The following is a 19,187-nucleotide window of genomic DNA, read 5'->3' on the forward strand; positions in this document are numbered from 1 at the left end:
TCAGGAGAAGAGGTCTGTAACCTACAATGCTAGAAACATTAGATTGACAACAGACCTATCCACTAAGACCTAGCAGGCCAGAAAAGACTGGCTGGATATATTCAGAGCACTAAATGAGAAAAATATGCAGCCAAGAATACCATATCCAGCCAGGCTGTCATTGAAAAATAGAAGGAAAGATTAAAAAACTTCCAGTACAAACAAAAACTAAAAGAATTTGCAAACATGAAACCAGCCTTACAAGAAATATTGAAAGGGGTCCTCTAAGCAAAGAGAGACCCTAAAAGTAACATAGACCAGAAAGGAACAGAGACAATATAAAGTAACAATCACCTTACAGGCAATACAATGGCACTAAATTCATATCTTTCAACAGTTACCCTGAATGTAAATGGGCTAAATGCCCCAATCAAAAGACACAGGCTATCAGATTGGATAAAAAAACAAGACCCATCGATATGCTGTCTGCAAGAGACTCATTTTAGAACCAAAGACACCTCCAGATTGAAAGTGAGGGGGTGGAAAACCATTTACCATGCTAATGGACATCAAAAGAAAGCTGGGGTGGCAATCCTTATATCAGACAAATTAGATTTTAAACAAAAGACTATAATAAGAGATGAGGAAGGACACTATATCATACTTAAAGGGTCTATGCAACAAGAAGATCTAACAATTGTAAATATCTATGCCCCTAACATGGGAGCAGCCAACTATATAAGCCAATCAATAACAAAATCAAAGAAATACATCAACAACAATACAATAATAGTAGAGGACTTTAACACCCCCTCACTGAAATGGACAGATCATCTAAGCAAAAGATCAACAAAGAAATAAAGACTTTAAATGACACACTGAAACAAATGGACTTCACAGATATATTCAGAACATTCCATCCCAAAGCAACAGAATAGAAATTCTTCTCTAGTGCCCATGGAACATTCTCCAGAATAGATCACATCCTAGGTAACAAATCAGGTCTCACCTGGTACCAAAAGATTGGATCATTCCCTGCATATTTTCAGACCACAATGCTTTGAAATTAGAACTCAATCACAAGAGGAAAGTCAGAAAGAACTCAAATAAATGGAGGCTAAAGAGCCTCCTACTAAAGAATGAATGGGTCAACCAGGAAATTAAAGAAGTATTAAAAAATTTCATGGAAACAAATGAAAATGAAAACACAGCTGTTCAAAATTTTTGGGATGCAGCAAAAGGCAGTCCTAAGAGGAAAGTATATAACAATACAAGCCTTTCTTAAGAAACAAGAAAGGTCTCAAATACATAACCTAACCCTACATCTAAAGGAGCTGGAGAAAAAACAGCAAATAAAGCCTAAACCCAGCAGGAGAAGAGAAATAATAAAGATCAGAGCAGAAATCAATGAAATAGAAACCAAAAGATCAGTAGAACAGATCAACGAAACTAGGAGCTGGTTCTTTGAAAGAATTAATAAGATTGATAAACCCCTGGCCAGACTTATCAAAGAGAAAAGAGAAATGACCCAAATAAATAAAATCATGAATGAAAGAGGAGAGATCACAACCAACACCAAAGAAATACAAACAATTATAAGAACATGTTATGAGCAACTATATGCCAGCAAATTAGATAATCTGGAAGAAATGGATGCATTCCTAGAGATGTATCAACTACCAAAACTGAACCAGGAAGAAATAGAAAACCTGAACAGACCCATAACCACTAAGGAAATTGAAGCAGTAATCAAAAATCTCCCAACAAATGAGCACAGGGCCAGATGGCTTCCCAGGGGAATTCTACCAAACATTTAAAGAATAATTAATATCTATTCTTCTGAAACTGTTCCAAAAAATAGAAATGGAAGGAAAACTTCCAAACTCATTTTATGAGGCCAGCATAACCTTGATCCCAAAATCAGGCAAAGACCCCATCAAAAAGGAGAATTACAGACCATATCCCTGATGAACATGGATGCAAAAATTCTCACCAAAGTACTAGCCAATAGGATCCACCAGTATATTAAAAGGATTATTCACCACGACCAAGTGGGATTTATTCCTGTGCTGCAAGGTTGGTTCAACATCTGCAAATCAATCAATGTGACACAATACATTAATAAAAGAAAGGACAAGAACCATATGATCCTCAATAGATGTGGAAAAAGCATTTGACAAAGTGCAACATACTTTCTTGATTAAAACTCTTCAGAGTGTAGGGACAGAGGGTACATACCTCAATATCATAAAAGCCATCTATGAAAAAGCCACAGTGAATAACATTCTCAATGGGGAAAAACTGAGAGCTTTCCCCCTAAGGTCAGGAACATGGCAGGGATGTCCACTATCACCAGTGCTATTCAATGTAGTATTAGAAGTCCTAGCCACAGCAATCAGACAACAAAAAGAAATAAGAGGCATCCAAATTGGCAAAGAAGAAGTCAAACTCTCACTCTTTGCAGATGATATGATACTTTATGTGGAAAACCCAAAAGCCTCCACCCCAAAACTGCTAGAACTCATACAGGAATTCAGTAAAGTGGCAGGATATAAAATGAATGCACAGAAATCAGTGGCATTCCTATACACCAACAACAAGACAGAAGAAAGAGAAATTAAGGAGTCGATCCCATTTACAATCGCACCCAAAACCATAAGATACCTAGGAATAAATCTAACCAAAGAGGCAAAGAATCTGTCCTCAGAAAACTATAAAATACTCATGAAAGAAATTGAGGAAGACACAAAGAAATGGAAAAATGTTCCATGCTCATGGAGAAGAATAAATATTGTGAAGATGTCAATGTTACCTAGAGCAATCTACACATTTAATGCAATCCCTATCAAAATACCATCAACTTTTTTCAAAGAAATGGAAAAAATAATCCTAAAATTTGTACGGAACCAGAAAAGACCCCAAATAGCCAGAGGAATGTTGAAGAAGAAAAGCAAAGCTGGTGGCATCACAATGCCAGAATTCAAGCTCTATTATAAAGCTGTCATCATCAAGACAGTAAGGGACACACAGATCAATGGAACAGAATAGATAGCCCAGAAACGGACCCTCAACTCTACGGTCAACTAATCTTTGACAAAGCAGGAAAGAATGTCCAATGGAAAAAAGACAGTCTCTTCAACAAATGGTGTTGGGAAAATTGGACAGCCACATGCAGAAGAATGAAACTGGACCATTTCCTTACACCACACACAAAAATAGACTCCAAATGGTTGAAAGACCTCAATGTGAGACAGGAGTCCATCAAATTCCTAAAGGAGAACACAGGCAGCAACATCTTCAATCTCAGCCACAGCAACTGCTTCCTAGAAACATCGCCAAAGGCAAGGGAAGCAAGGGCAAAAATGAACTATTGGGACTTCATCAAGATAAAAAGCTTTTGCACAGCAAATGAAAGTCAACAAAACCAAAACACAACCGACAGAATGGGAGAAGATATTTGCAAATGACATATCAGATAAAGGGCTAGTATCCAAAATCTATAAAGAACTTATCAAACTCAACACCCAAAGAACAAAGGATCCAATCAAGAAATGGGCAGAAGACATGAACAGACATTTTTCCAAAGACATCCAAATGGCCTACAGACACATGGAAAAGTGCTCAATGTCACTCGGAATCAGGGAAATCCAAATCAAAACCTCAATGAGATACCACCTCACACCAGTCAGAATGGCTAAAATGAACAAGTCAGGAAACAACAGATGTTGGCAGGGTTGTTGAAAAAGGGGATCCCTCCTACCCTGTTGGTGGGAATGCAAGCTGGTACAGCCACTCTGGAAAACAGTATGGAGGTTCCTCAAAAATTGAAAATAGAGCTACCCTACGACCCAGCAATTGCACTACTTGGTATTTACCCCAAAGATACAAATGTAGTGATCCGAAGGGGTATGTGCACCCCAATGCTTATAGCAGCAATGTCCACAATAGCCAAACTATGGAAAGAGCCAAGATGTCCATCAACAGATGAATGGATAAAGAAGATGTGGTATATATATACAGTGGAATATTATGCAGCCATCAATAAAACCAAAATCTTGCCATTTGCAACAACGTGGAGAGAACTAGAGGGTTTTATGCTAAGTGAAATAAGTCAATCAGAGAAAGACATGTATCATATGATCTCACTGATATGAGGAATTCTTAATCTCAGGAAACAAACTGACAGTTGCTGGAGTGGTGGGGGGTGGGAGGGATGGGGTGGCTGGGTGATAGACATTGGGTAGGGTATGTGCTATGGTGAGTGCTGTGAATTGTGTAAGACTGATGAATCACAGACCTGTACCTCTGAAACAAATACATTATATGTTAAAAAAAAAAAGTAGTAGGAAGGGAAAAATGAAGGGGGGAAATCAGATGGGGAGACAACCATGAGAGACTATGGACTCTGAAAAACAAACTGAGGGTTCTAGAGGGGAGGAGTGGGGGGAGGGGTAAGCCTGGTAATGGGTATTAAAGAGGGCACGTATTGAATGGAGCACTGGGTGTTATATGCAAACAATGAATCATGGAACACTACCTCAAAAACTAATGATGTAATGTATGGTGATTAACATAACAAAAAAAGCCCCCCCTCCCAATGTCATCATGTTATTATAGACATTAACTTACTGGATTTCAATCACCTCAAAATACAAGAATGGCCAAGAAAGTCTCGAAGATGGACTTACAACAAAGACTGATACAAATATATTCACAATAACTGTACAACAATTAAGACAGTGTAATACTGGTGCAAGGATGCATAAATAATCCAATGGAACAGAACAGATACAGAAGTAGATCCACATATATAGGGTCTCTTGTACACTGCTACAGGGTAAGTATAGCCTTTAAGTAAATGCTGGGGAGTCTCTTAGTATTCATACAAAAAAGGAATGAAACTGGATTCCTACAATATATCAAAAAAATTTCCAGCTAAATTATTGATTTTATAATTTTTATTAAAATAATGTAGTAAATGTCCTCATGATTCTGCTTATGGAAATATTTCTTAAACAGTACATTAAAATCAAAAAATTATTTTCCTCAAAAGATGACATTATCACAGCTGAGAAGGCAAGCTATTGAGTCAGAAAAGATATTTGTTATGAATATATATTTCAAGTAATTCCTGACTTGGGGTATATAAACAGTATAGAAAGGAATCCTACAAATCAATAATAAACAGACAAACCGATATAAAAATAGACAAAAGAACCAAACAGATACTTGACAAAATTGTGTGTTCATATGGCTAATCAGTACAGGAAAATGTATTCAATCATATCAGTCCTCTGAATAAGGATATTAAAATCACAGTGAAATATTAACACACACCCAACAAAATTGCTCAAGTTAAAAAAACAATAACAGACTGCTAGAAGAATGAATTTGTACAAAAACTTTTAAAATTAAAAAGCTTAATATATGTAAACCCTATGACCCAGCAATTCTGTTGTTTATATATGTATTCAATAGAAATAAATTCATATATTTCCCAAAAGACAAGTACAAAAATGTTTATGGAAACAGCAACCCTAACAGCTCTTAACTGAAAACATTAACTATAGAACAAACGGACAAATTTTAGTATATTCATACAATGGACTACCAAAAACTATGCTATACAATATGGTAACCATTAACCATTGGTGCCTACTTAAATTTAAGTCTATTAAAACTAAATTAAAAAGTCCACTGCCTCATTCACACTTAACTGCATTTCAAATATCAACATGCGCATGTGGATAGACTACTATTTTGGAAAGCAGATATATAAAACATCTCATTATTTTAGATAATATGATCAGACAGCATTACTATAGGGCAATGAAAATGAATTTCTTTTATATGCAACAATATTGACTCTTAGAAGCACATTGTTAACACAATACAAACACAAATGACTATGTGCCATAATCTCCTATACACATAAAGTACAAACAGAACAAATTAACCTATTCAGCATAGAAGTCAGGATAGTGGTAACTTTAAGGAATGAAGGACTTGGTGACAAGAAGGGAGTTATTGGAAGCATTTTTGGAATACTTGTAATTATTGATTTCTTCAACTGGATTGTGGTTACATTGGTGTCTTCACTTTGTAAAAATGCATCAAACTGTATATTAGTGATATGTGCACTCTTCTGAATATATATTATGCTTCAGTAAAATGTCTATAAAGATGATTTCCCTTGACTCCCCATTTATTACCTATTAGGCATCCAATAAGCTTGTCCTTCTTTTGATCTGTTTTCTTCCCTCATTTTTGTTATATAATCTCTACTTTTCAAATCATATTACATTGTATTCTATTTTGTCACCCTCATGCTCAGCTTAGTATTTGTCTTAGTTCTAGCATAAATTAATTATATTTAGAAAATATAGTAGTTAAATATAAGTAGTTAAATCTGTTTAGTTTAACATAGCTAATGCTCACCAATGGACATTTTATCAAAGTTTTCCCAATTATATCTTGGCTAGTTATAACTCATCTTGCTGTCAATTCTTAAGAAGTATCTCATAACAACATTTCCTGGGTTCTGCCACATCAAAACTGTTTATAATTGTAGGGCAGTTTGTTGATGATACAATAATTAACCCATATTTTCTTTCCTCAGCAATCTTTTAAGTGTCTCTCTAGTTTTCTAGAGGTGAGTGTTGCTGTTGAGAAATCCAGTGCCAAACTTTTTTGCTTTCCTCTTTTTTTAGATGGCAAAAGGACTATTCTTCATCTTTAAATATAACAATTTTACTATTATATCTCTCAGTGTTTACTGTTTTGGGTCAGTTTCCCTAGATACTTGATGTGCCATTTCAGTATGTAAATGCAAATCTTTTATATTTCAGTATATATTCATTATTCATTATTATTGCTTACTATTTCAGTGTTTATTAAATATCATTATTTCAGGAAAGTTTAACTAGAGATTTAGATATTTATTGTTGGATTGTTTTGGTTTTCTTCTCTGGGAACTTCAATTATACGTATGTTGGATCTTCTTTTCCTATCTTCTATTTTTGTCCCTTTTCTCTAACACTTTTTTCTTATTTTGATTCTGTATTCTCCATTTCTTCCTCCTTCTCTTTCAACCACAGTTTCTATGTTATCTTTTCTTCCCTGTGTGCTTTATAATTTAGTTTTCATTTCTGAATTGTTTCCTTAATTTCTTTCCTGAATTCTGTTAGTTTGCATTCCATAGCCTCCTTCATCTAGCTATTTTCTCATTTTGTGGCCATAATTGTTTAACTTTTTTAGCTTAAACTTACATATAGCTGCATTTATATTTTTATCTGATTCACCATAACTATATTCTATTGAGTTTTCATTGTGTGTGGTAATGTTTAATAACTTTCATTTATTTTACTATAGTTATTTTGTATGTAGGCAGAACCTTTTCCTTTTCCACTTATTCATGAGAAAATTCAGTAAGATGAATTTTCTTAAATTAGAGGGAGGTTATGAAAATGGAACATAAGGCAGGGCTTCCAAGCTTCAAATTCCTATGTGTGGTTCTACCTCCTCTGCCTCTCCAATTCTGGTCTGCCTCAAAAGAACTTCCACTGCAAGCCATGGGCTTCTGAGATCTCTTCACACTTCTTTTTTCTAATGTTATGTGTTCAATTATAGAAGGTATATTTTGCTGGCACTTTTTGAGATCTGTTATGTCTGGATCTCCTGTGCATTTTCCAAACCTTTTCTTTCATTCTTTCCAGAGAGATTCTACCTTGACTTATCTACCTAGGTTGTGCTCCCCATAACTTCCATTATAAGGCGGGGCCTTCTCCTGAGCAGAAATAATATGCTGGAGATATAGGAGATCTGTCAATCCTGAGAGCCTCTCCACATTTCCTGTCAGTCTTTGTAATATCTTTGTGAATCTACACACTGGCTTCCAGTTCTGCTTCAATTTTGGCAATACTTACATGCAATTTCAACTTTGTGACTTTTTATCTATTTCATTAGATTAAAACTACAGTATATGTGTGTGCATGCATATGCACACATGCATGTGTGTTTTATTTTCCTTATTTATTTTATTTAGTTTCCTTATTGTTTTTGTATAGTTAAAAGGAGAAGTGAAAAGACTCAGAACTAAACTTCTGGAATATTACTATCATCTGTCTCATCTTACTCCTGGAAATATTTGCTTGGATGTTTCACATGAACTTTACATAAGGCATGTTTAACATTGTACTGCTTATCTTTGATCTAAGCATTCTCTTCTTGAATTTCCTATCTCAGTTAATGGATTGTCATTCATTTAGCTCCCTGGACTGGAAATCTGCACATAATCCTAATTCTTTTTATATCTTTTATGAGGCACATTAAAGTAATAATCTTGCTCTTATATCCAAACTAAATGTTTTTCAAATATATTCCATCACCTCTATCTCTAAATACCACTATTAAATTCAAAAATGATATCCTAAGTACTTTCCTTTTTCTCTAGTTTTTCCCTCAGCTTCATCTTTTACACTATCTTCTAAGTATTCTATCTAAAATGCATAGTTGGTCACTTTTAATTCTGAGGTTTATTGTTTTCAATGGCCTCCAGGTGCATACAGGATAACATCATTTATGTTAATATGGCAAAGAAAGCCTTCCATGATCAGATCCTTATGGAATACAAATCTCCCTGTCCCATTTACCATCATGCTACTCCAGTCATAACAAACTCCTTGCCAAGATATTTCATACATTTTTGCCTCTACTCTCACTGCTCAGTTTTCCTGTTAAGAACTTTACGCTGATCTGTTTGCATTATGACAAAGCACTTATCTTCATAATTCAATTCAAGTACCATACCTTCTACAAGCATTTCCAAATAATCCTAGATAAAAATTACCATTTCTTCCACCTTATCCTGGGTCAAACTCTCCAAGCTTTAATCAAGGCACCTCTAAGTATCCACTGTACTATGTGTTTTTCTCCCGCTATTATACTCTAAGCAACTTGAAGGCAAGGCATGTATCTTACTGGTCCCTGTAATTTTAGTCCAGACACAGATGAATGGATTAAAAAGCTGCTTCACTGTAGTAATATGTCCAACTTTTGTCTACTATCCAAATTGCAAGTTAATTGAAAGCAGAAACCACATATTCCTAAGTTCTCAGAATTTTTTTTGCATGTATTTATTCATGTTTTCTAGTCTGCTTTCCTAGGCAACAACAAATTGCTCCTCATGACTTAAATTATGTTAACCTCTTGAAAAAAACTTGAAAATAACAACTATTTTCCTAATATGATAAAAAGAAATATTAAATGTATTCACATATTCAGAAAGAACAAATAAATAGCAAATGTTGCTTTAATTTAGAAAAACTTGTGTACTGATTTTCTAAAATTTTTTAAGTTATCATGTTCTTTGCTAATGACACTGATTTTTTCATAGTCAAATTGGTTAATATAGAAGCAAATACTCAATAAATACCTGTAATTAATGAATCAACATAATCACATTTGTGTTATAATTAAGAATTTTCTAATTATGAATTTTCCAGGTGTATTAAATTAAGTTAAAAATTTAGTTTTAAAGTTAAGCTAAATGTGTTATCTATAAGCTTTATGTAAATAAATTAGATAAAATAAAAAATTAAACATATACATGAATTTTGACAATGTAACAATTTTCCTATATATGAAGTTACCATATTATAAGTTAAATTTAATTAAAACTAAGTGTGATAGAAACTTTAAGCAAATAAAATTAGTTAAAACAGAGAAATAAGAAAATATATGAATTTTGACAATATAGCAATTTCTTGTCTTGCAATTGCTATCTCAAAACAAAAGAATAAATCATTTATAGCAATATTCTAAAATCTTCCTAAAATTGGCTTTCTCATGTATTAAATGAACAATGATTTTGAATAATATATACATACCGAAGGATGGTCAGGGTGCATGGTATACCAGAAAAAACAGAAAATAAAATTGTAGAGAAGATAAAAGCAATGAACAAAGGCAATTTATAGCACTTTGTATCACATGCCCCAGGTCTAGCATCAATGAAATCACCTTGATCATCTGAGGTTGCTAATCCTGCTTGGATACAAGAACAATTGTAGTATGCCTAGGAAAATGAAAATAAGAAACAATCTTTTAGAAATATAAAACAAAACTCCTGTTATTGTAAAATAAAATAAAATCAACAACTGCAGGGACACTAGCTAGTTTTATTAGTCAATATTCTTACATTAACTCTGCCATTCATTATTTAGAAATGAAATATTAATGATAAGCTGTAGGTATTTTATGTAACAAAATGTGTGCGTGTGTGTGTGTAACTAGAGTTATTTTGGATAAATTCTATTAATTTAAAAAATTTCACCAAAGATATTTACTTTCAATTTCACAAATAATTGTTGGAGAGCTGTATAAATTGAGGACAATTAAGACAATGAATAAAGTGGATTTTTAGCTGGGACTTGAAAAATGGACAGTTACCCAACTGTAGAAGGTTTTGGAACCATGAGAAAAAGATAAGACTTTTGTATGTAATGATGAGGGCTGTTACCTATTAGGCAAAGTAGGCACAATGCCTAAGGCCCACAATACTTTAAGAGCCCCTTTAAATGTTTTAGTTATAGTGCCTCCTAAAATTAAAGGAAAACTGAACATAATAATAATGAATAAATAATAATGAATCCAGCTGGGATCATGCTTGTCTTCATACCAATGAAGTTTTACACTATTTTTTTTTAAGTGAGGGAAGGGGCTTACAAAGGCAAAAGAGTCTAGAGTCAATTAAAGTCACAATGTAGCCCTGAATGAAAATTTTGGGTTGTTGTTGTAGGGTTGATAAATCAAAGAAGATGAATAGGTGATATTTTCTAAGAAGAATTAAACAAAGTTTGGTGATACAGAGACTAGTTATAAACTTATTAATCTACTGAAAATATTCTAACTTTAAAAAAAATAATAAATTCACCAGAAATATGGAACTAGGTTACTAGTTAAAGAATAAGAGGAAACAAAGATGACTTGAATTTGAGTGATTCATAAAATCATGATCCAAAATCATGTTGGCTTCTTTGGGGCAGTTGTTATGTGATTACTAGATATGTTAAATAACAAATGGAAATATCCAAATATTCAAATTGCAATTAATTCATTCTACCATATTCTTTTTAGTGCCCATGTGTCAAACACCATTCTAGGTGCTGGGAAAACACAGTAAGCAATACAATAGAACTTCCTGCCATCATGTAGATAACTTGGATGAGACAGGTAATTAAAAAAAAAAAAAAACCACTTTATAATGAAACACATGGTGACATATACTTTGGAGAAAAAAATAAAGCAAGGAAAAAAATATAGGGATTATAGAAGTGAATTTAGCATGATTAGGGAATGCCTCGGTGATACAGTGATATTTGAGCAGAGATTTGAAGAAGGTAAGGAAGTGAATCATGTGGTTACCTGAAAAAAGTATATTCCAGTCAGGGAAAAAAAAAAAAACCTCAGAAATTGAAAAGCCTTGGGTTGTGCAAGTAAGGGGAGGGGCAGAGAGGGAGGGAGAGAATCTCAGACTCCCCGCTGAGTGAGGAGCCTGACATAGGTCCGATCTCACAACCCTGAGATCATGACCTGAGCTGATTTTCTACTAGGCCTTTTTATTATCTTAACCCAGTCAGAAGTCAAGGAAGCTCTCATCCTATAGTTCAGTCTCCTTGAACAATGAGGAATGTAGAGAACAGTGAAAAGCAGACCTGGAGATTAGACAAAAGATAAATGCATAATAAATGGTTGCAGACAATAGAACCTGGGCTGACAAAGGGGAAAATGAAAATATGAAGAAGGCTTAGTGAGTAAATGGTAGAATCAAGATATTAGGCCCTGGAAGGGTTGAAGGATTGTGGAGTAATACTGAAAGAAATATAACCAAAATGCCAAAAGTTACATTAAAATGAAATAGTAAAATATATTCAATTCAAATAATAAAAAAAAGAAGTTAGATCTAAATCCACTATATCAATAATTACAAAAAATTTCAGTAGTCAAAAACTCCAATTAAAAGAGATTAGCAGATGGGCACCTGGGTCGCTCAGTTGGTAAAGCGTCCAACTCTTGATTTCAGCTCAGGTCATCATCTCAGGGTTGTGAGATCAGACCCAAGGTAGGCTCCTTACTCAGCGGGGAGTCTGAGATTCTCTCCCTCCCTCTCTGCCCCTCTCCCCACTTGCACACACTCTCTCTCCCTCTCAAATAAATAAGTAAATCTTTAAAAAAAAGAGAGATTAGCAACATTGAAGAAAAAGCAAAACCATATTATATGTTGGCTATAAGAAACACTTTAAATGTAGACACAAATAGTTGGAACATAAAATGATAGAAATAAGATACACATGGAATCTGTCAGCAAGAGAAAGCTAAAGTGACTATTTAATGGGCACCTGGGTGGCTGAGCCAGATAGGTATCTGCCTTTGGCTCAGGTCATGATCCCAGGGTCCTGAGATTGAGTCCCGCATTGGGGAATCCATGGGGCGCTCCATGGGGAGCCTACTTCTCCTGCTGCCCCTGTCTCTGTGTCTCTCATGAATAAATAAATAAAAATGTTTAAAAAATTAAAATAATTTAAAAATAAAATGTAGATATTAAGACAAAGACAATTACCAGAGATGGAAAAAGACACTTTATAAAGATGAAAAGAACTCAGTAATAAGATGTAACAAATATCAATGTATATACACATAACAGTCTAAATATACATGAAGCTGAAACAAAGAGAGAACTAGACAATTGTAAAATTTTATTGGGAGATAAAATAATTGGCTTATAATTAAGAAAAAAACAAATACAAGTAAGACTCATGGATGATCGACATGATTCACCTAATAGCAAGAACTTTAAAATAGTGACGATTAATAATTTCCAGGAAATAGAGGGGGAAATGGATAAAATATTTTAAATTATGTGGAATTTCACCAGGAGTTTGGATCCTACAAAAACATAAATGTTAGAACTGAAAAACATGGTGGCTAAACACAGCAAAAAGGCCTATTTGTAGTGGGTGTGGGGCAGAATTCTAAGATGACACCTAAGATTCCCACCCCCTATTGCATAAGCCTGCATGATTCTGAGGACTATGAATTGATGAAATTTTCTCTCCTTACTAAATTATATTATGTGATATAGATGACTGTAAAAGAGAGATGATAAACCTCATCTAACTAGGTGAGCCTTAAAAAGTACTGGGATTTTTCTGAAATTAGAGATTCAAAGCATGTGACATAAGAGTGATCATCTGTTGCTAGCCTTGAAGACAAAGAGAATCATGCAGTAAAGAATGTAGGTAGCCTCTAAGAGCTAAAATTGGTCCTCAGTTGACAGCTAGCAAGGAAACAAAGACATTTTTTACATCCCCAAGCAACTGAATGGCCAATAACCTGAATGAACTTGGAAGCAGATTCTTCCCCAGAGCCTCCAGAAAGGAGCACAGCCCAGCCAATACCCTAATTTCAGCCTGTGACACTCAACAGAAGACCCAATCATGGCATCTGGACATATGACCTTAGAACTGTGAAATAAATAGAATTATTTAAAGACACTAAGCCTGTGTAATTTGTCAGGTAGCAATAGTAAATTAATACATGGTTCCCCATTCTCCCCAAAAAAGAGAAAAGAGAGTAAGGGAGAAACAACAGCTGAGAATTTTCAAACAGATTCACATAAATCTACAGACTAAAGATGTTCTGTGAAAACCAAGCAAAATAAATGTAATGAAAATCCAATCTAGGCCTATCAAAGTAAAACTGCTGAAAACCAAAAACAAAGAGAAAATCTTAATAGCCACCAAGCAGTAAGAGATATAAGACAATCAGTGTCTTTTAAATGCCAAAGTGGCAGGGTTGGGCGTGGGCAAATCACTGCCAATATAGAATTCCAGACCCAGTGAAACAGGTTTTTTTTTTTTTTTCAAAAATGACGGTGAAATATGGTTCTTCAGGAAGAAAGAAAGTAATCTCATATGAAAACACGGAAACGCAAGGAAATGGGTAAATGTAAGTGTATATTGATTTTACAAAACAACAATAACAGTATATGTCATTTAAAATACATGAAGAAATACAGTATATGATAAAAATAACACTAAGGTGGGAGTGAGTAAATGAAGTTAAAATATTCTAAGGATGTGTCAATGAAAGGAGACTTTGAAGGCTGGCTTCTTGTAATTCTTAATATTTTGGGTGAGATTACATCCATATCAAATTAGAATGAGGCTTCTATTGTAATAGAGCAACCTTTGGGAAAAGCACCATGATCCTGATATTTAAAATGAAAGCTATATCAGCTAGAAAAGAACTAGTCTCAGTGACGAGATCATGAAGTAAAGCCCAAGATTTCTCTAATATCTATATTAAGGAAATTTAAAGATCTTTGGTAGCACAGATAGGAAAAATGCATGTGGGTGTCAATGAGACAAAACTGCCCAGGAATGTTAGCAGTATGAAGAAGAGATACCTATTTTCAGTTTTAGTAAGGCTCTAATTTTCTATAGAAATTTAGAAATCTTCAGAGATAAAGTATTTTCTACCACTCAAACTTTTGTATGAGTTAATTGAAGAACATCCAATTCTAATTCACTTTTACTCTGATGTTTTAAATATAAACATTTAATCAGAATTATTTCAGAGCTAAAAAATATTTTTTAACTAGGCTCCACGCCCAGTGTGGAGCCCATCATGGGGCTTGAACTCACACCCCTGAGATGGAGACCTGAGCTTGAGATTAAGACCCAGACAGTTAACCGACTGAGCCACCCAGGTGCCTAATCAGAATTATTTCAAAGTTGACGTGTTTTGATTGAAAAAATATTTTCAATGGAGGGAATTCCATTAACATCATTTAGATACATAATTACTTTTTACATATACTGTTCCTTTTATTTAATTATCATTTAATAAAATTATTTATATTGGTATCAATTCTTCCCCATTTGAAATTAAAGCATATTTTATCTATTAATTAGTTCCATCCATATCAAATTGTATTAATCATTAATCATCTATTAATCATTCCATCCATATCAAATTGTATTAATCAAATTGCATTAATTAGCTTCTGCTAGTTTCCACTTTCCTTCAGAGCCATTAATTCTATCAAGGCTAATTCTGCATAATTTCTAACAGGTCTAATATTTAATATTTGTCAAAAATATTTTATTCTTCTTTCAGTTTTTATTCAGTATCAAATGTTACCACACAGTTTGAGTAACCATTTTGTGGATTCTTTCTATCACTGTTACTCATTGAGTTAATTACTCCTTAGACAAATGCAAGAAAATTATGAAGACTTCTTTGAAAAAGAAAAAAATATCCCTAAAATAGGATTCTCTAAAAGGGAATCTCCCAAGAAAGGAAAGAAGGAACTATATGGTGGATGGCTGTTTTAGCTCATGAATATCACATGGGATCAAAACACCAAGGTCAAACAATTATGCTTTATACTGTGGTGAAAACATGAGCATTTAAAAAGGTCATTTATGGGGTGCCTGTGTGGCTCAGTTGGTTAAGCAACTGCCTTCAGCTCAGGTCATGATCCTGGAGTCCTAGGATCGAGTCCCGCATCGGACTCCCCACTCGGCGGGGAGTCTGCTTCTCCCTCTGACCCTCCCCTCTCTCATGCTCTGTCTCATTCTTTCTCTCTCAAATAAATAAATAAAATCTTTTTAAAAAAAGGTCATTTACTTATTTTAAATTAAAATGGTGAGAGAAAGTTAGTAGGAGTATAAAGTAAGATTTTCCATAAGATAATAAATTGCTGAAGAGAGGTAAAGGACATATAGGAGTTCATTATGCTTTTCTATTTTCTATTACATTTAAAGTTTTCCACAGCAACATATTTTAAAGATTTTAAGTATCATTTAAAATATATCCTGTAACATTTAATAAGAAATATTGTTAAAGGGTATGCAATCTTTTTTATATTGATATTCATTAAAAACAACTGAAGATATATTATTAAATCATATACTAGTGAAAACCTGACTATGAGGAACTGGAGTTGGTCAGGTATGCTAATATCTTTTAAAAAAAAAAAGTGATCATACAGATACAGATAATAATAATACATCATATTATTATGTAGGTGCATAAATAACAAAGGACTTTATTGCTTGCTATGGGGGTGGCATAATGCCCATTGGTCAGGATAAATAAAGCTCTCTGTTGCTCTCTCCCCCTCACAAAGACCAGCCAGAAAAGATGAGAGAGAAATATAGAGTTTTTAAAGACTGTGTCCCTACTTTGGTGCCACTCAAAAGAAGAAGCTGAAGTTATAGTGCATTATTTAGCTAAAAGCAGATTTATGCAACTTTGGACATAAGAAAATTAACCTGGAGTCAAATAAGTAACAGAGTAGTCAACACTACATGCCAAAATAAGAACATGTCTCTCGAGGTTGGTAGAAGGCCTAGGGAAATAAGGAATTCTGATGGTTATGGCCCAAATATGAGGAAACAGGGAAATTTTAAAATGAGTCCTGATAGATGTAAATGGCAAAAGACAAACAGGGGTAACATATATTCAATCGTAAGTCATTTGTATTGCTGCCATATAAATCTTCTCTTACCTTTCTAGGAAGTCTGATATGCTTATAAAGGCCTTGTATGTATGGTAATCTCTGGCACACAATAAAGGGACTGATTTTCCCATCTGAGTTAATGTGGACAGAAATAGAAACAGCAAGGAAGTGTAGTATAGATACTTTTAATTCCTCAGAAGAAGAAAAAACTGAGTGAAAGGTGAACAGAAGGATAGTATTGGTCAACCCAATGCTGTGAGAAAGACTGTGGTTCAAGATTTTGGTGTGGATGGGTGCTGCAGATAGGTAGGGGAGAACCAAAATAAATGACATAAGTAGAAGATAAAATATTCTCTTAAATTGCTTCTTTCAACTTTGCTACTGCAAGAGGTAGATAGTAACCTATTGCTTTTAAACTATAAAATTGGGATGATGGAATACATGGATGCATTTTTTTATTCAAGTATAATTAACATAGTGTTATTTTAGTTTCAGGTGTACAATATAATGATTCAACAATTCTATATGTTATTCGGCGCTCATCCCAATAAGTGTACTCTTCATCCCCTTCACCTATTTCACCCATCCCCCCACCAACTCCATTCTTTGTCTTTTTTTTCTTGACTGTTTTGTTTCTTAAATTCCACAAATGAATGAAATCATATGGTATTTGTCTTTCTCTGGCTGACATCTCACTTAGCATTATACCTCTACATTCATCCATATTGTTGCAAATAGCAAGATTTCACTTTTTATAGCTGAGTAATATTCCATTGTATGTGGGTATACATATATATTTACACATACACTCACTTTGTGTGTATACACACACACATATATGAGTATACACACACACACACACATCTTTTTTATCCATTGATCTATGGATGGACACTTGGGTTGCTTCCATATCTTAGCTATTGTAAATAATGGCACAATAAACATAGGGGTGAATACACTTTTTCCAATTAGTGTTTTCATTTTCTTTGGGTAAATATGCAGTGGTAAAATTACTGGATCATATGGTAATTCTATAATTAATTTTTTGAGGAAGCTCTATACTCTTTCCACAATGGCTGCATCAATTTACATTCCCACCAAAAGTGTATGAGGGTTCCTTTCATTCCACATACTTGCCAACACTTGTTATTTCTTATGTTTCTTGTTTGAGCCATTCTGACAAGTGTAAGGTGATATATCATTGTGGTTTTGATTTGCATTTCCCTGATGATGAGTGATGCTGAGTATGTCACATGTCTATTGGCCATCTGTATGTCTTCTTTGGAAAAATGTCTATTCATGTCCTCTGCTCATGAATAAGCCTGTTTTTTTTGGTGTTGAGTTGTGTTATTAATCCCTTATCAACTATATCCTTTGCCAATATCTTTTCCCATTCAGTATGTTGCCTTTTTGTTTTGTTGATGGTTTCCTTCACTGAGCAAAAAACTAATTTTGATGTGGTCCCAATAGTTTAATTTTCCTTTGCTTCCCTTGCCAGAGGAAACATATCTATAAAAATGGCTGATTTCTATACATGATGTCAAAGAAATTACTGTCTATGTTTTCTTCTAGGACTTCTATAGTTTCAGGTCTCACATTTAATCCATTTTAGTTTACTTTTGAATATGGTGTTAAAAAGTGGTCCAGTTTCATTCTTTTGCATATAGTTGTCCAGTTTTCTCAACACCATTTATTGATGAGATCAACTTCTTCCCACTGCATATTCTTGCCTTCTTTGTCATAGATTAACTGACCATAAAGGTGTGGGTATATTTCTGGATTCTGTTCTCTTCCATTGATCTATTTGTCCATTTCTGTGCAAGCAGCACACTGTTTTTATGACTACAGCTTTGTACTATATCTTGAAATCTGGGATTGTGTTTTGTTCTTCTTTTTCAAAATTGCCTTGGCTATTTGGGGTCTTTTGTAATTCCATACAAATATCAGGATTATTTGTTCTAGTTCTATAGAAAGTGCTGTTGGCATTTTGGTAAGGATTGCATTAAATCTGTAGATTTCTTTGGCTAGTATGGACACTTAAAAAATATTGGTTATTCCAAACCATGAGCAGAAATATCTTTCCATTTGTTTGTATTGTCTTCAATTGTTGTTATCAATGTTTTATAGTTTTCAGAGTATAGGTCTTTTACCTTTTTGGTTAAGTTTATTAGCAGGTATTCTATTTAGTGCAATTATAAATGGGATTTCTTTCTTAACTTCTCTTTCTACTTCATTGTTAGTGTATAGAAATGCAACAGACTTCTGTATGTTAATTTTGTGTCCTGTGACTTTACTGAATTCATTTATCAGTTCCAGTAGTTTTTGGGTGTAGTCTTGAGGATTTTCTATATGTAGTTTCACATCATCTGAACATAGTGAAAATTTTACTTCTTCCTTACCAATTTGAGTGACTTTTCTTTTCTTGTCTGATTGTTGTGGCTGGGACTTCCAATACTGTGTTGAATAAAAGTGGTGAAAGTGGACATCTTTGTCTTGTTCCTGATCTTAGGGGAAAAGCTCTTAGTTTTTCACCACTGAATATGATGTTAAGTGTGGGTTTTTCATATATGGCCTTCATTATGTTGAAGTATGTTCACTCTAAACCCACTCCATTGAGGGTTTTTATCATGAATGGATGTTGTACTTTGTCAAATGCTTTTCTGCATCCATTGAGAAGATC

At 34.0% G+C, this 19,187-nt stretch overlaps 1 protein-coding gene across 1 annotated transcript in view; it reads right to left on the bottom strand.

Annotated features, from left to right (window-relative positions):
* The window catches only part of SLCO6A1 (solute carrier organic anion transporter family member 6A1), a 95,493-nt gene that overhangs the window by 16,546 nt on the left and 59,760 nt on the right, over positions 1 to 19,187 (bottom strand). Inside the window, exon 10 of the mRNA XM_021695824.1 lies at positions 9,867 to 10,054. Within this exon, the coding sequence (XP_021551499.1) occupies positions 9,867 to 10,054 (188 nt within the window). The remainder of the gene's footprint in view (positions 1 to 9,866; positions 10,055 to 19,187) is intronic.

The sequence above is a fragment of the Neomonachus schauinslandi genome, chromosome 7 (assembly GCF_002201575.2).
Source record: "Neomonachus schauinslandi chromosome 7, ASM220157v2, whole genome shotgun sequence".
NCBI lineage: Eukaryota > Metazoa > Chordata > Mammalia > Carnivora > Phocidae > Neomonachus > Neomonachus schauinslandi.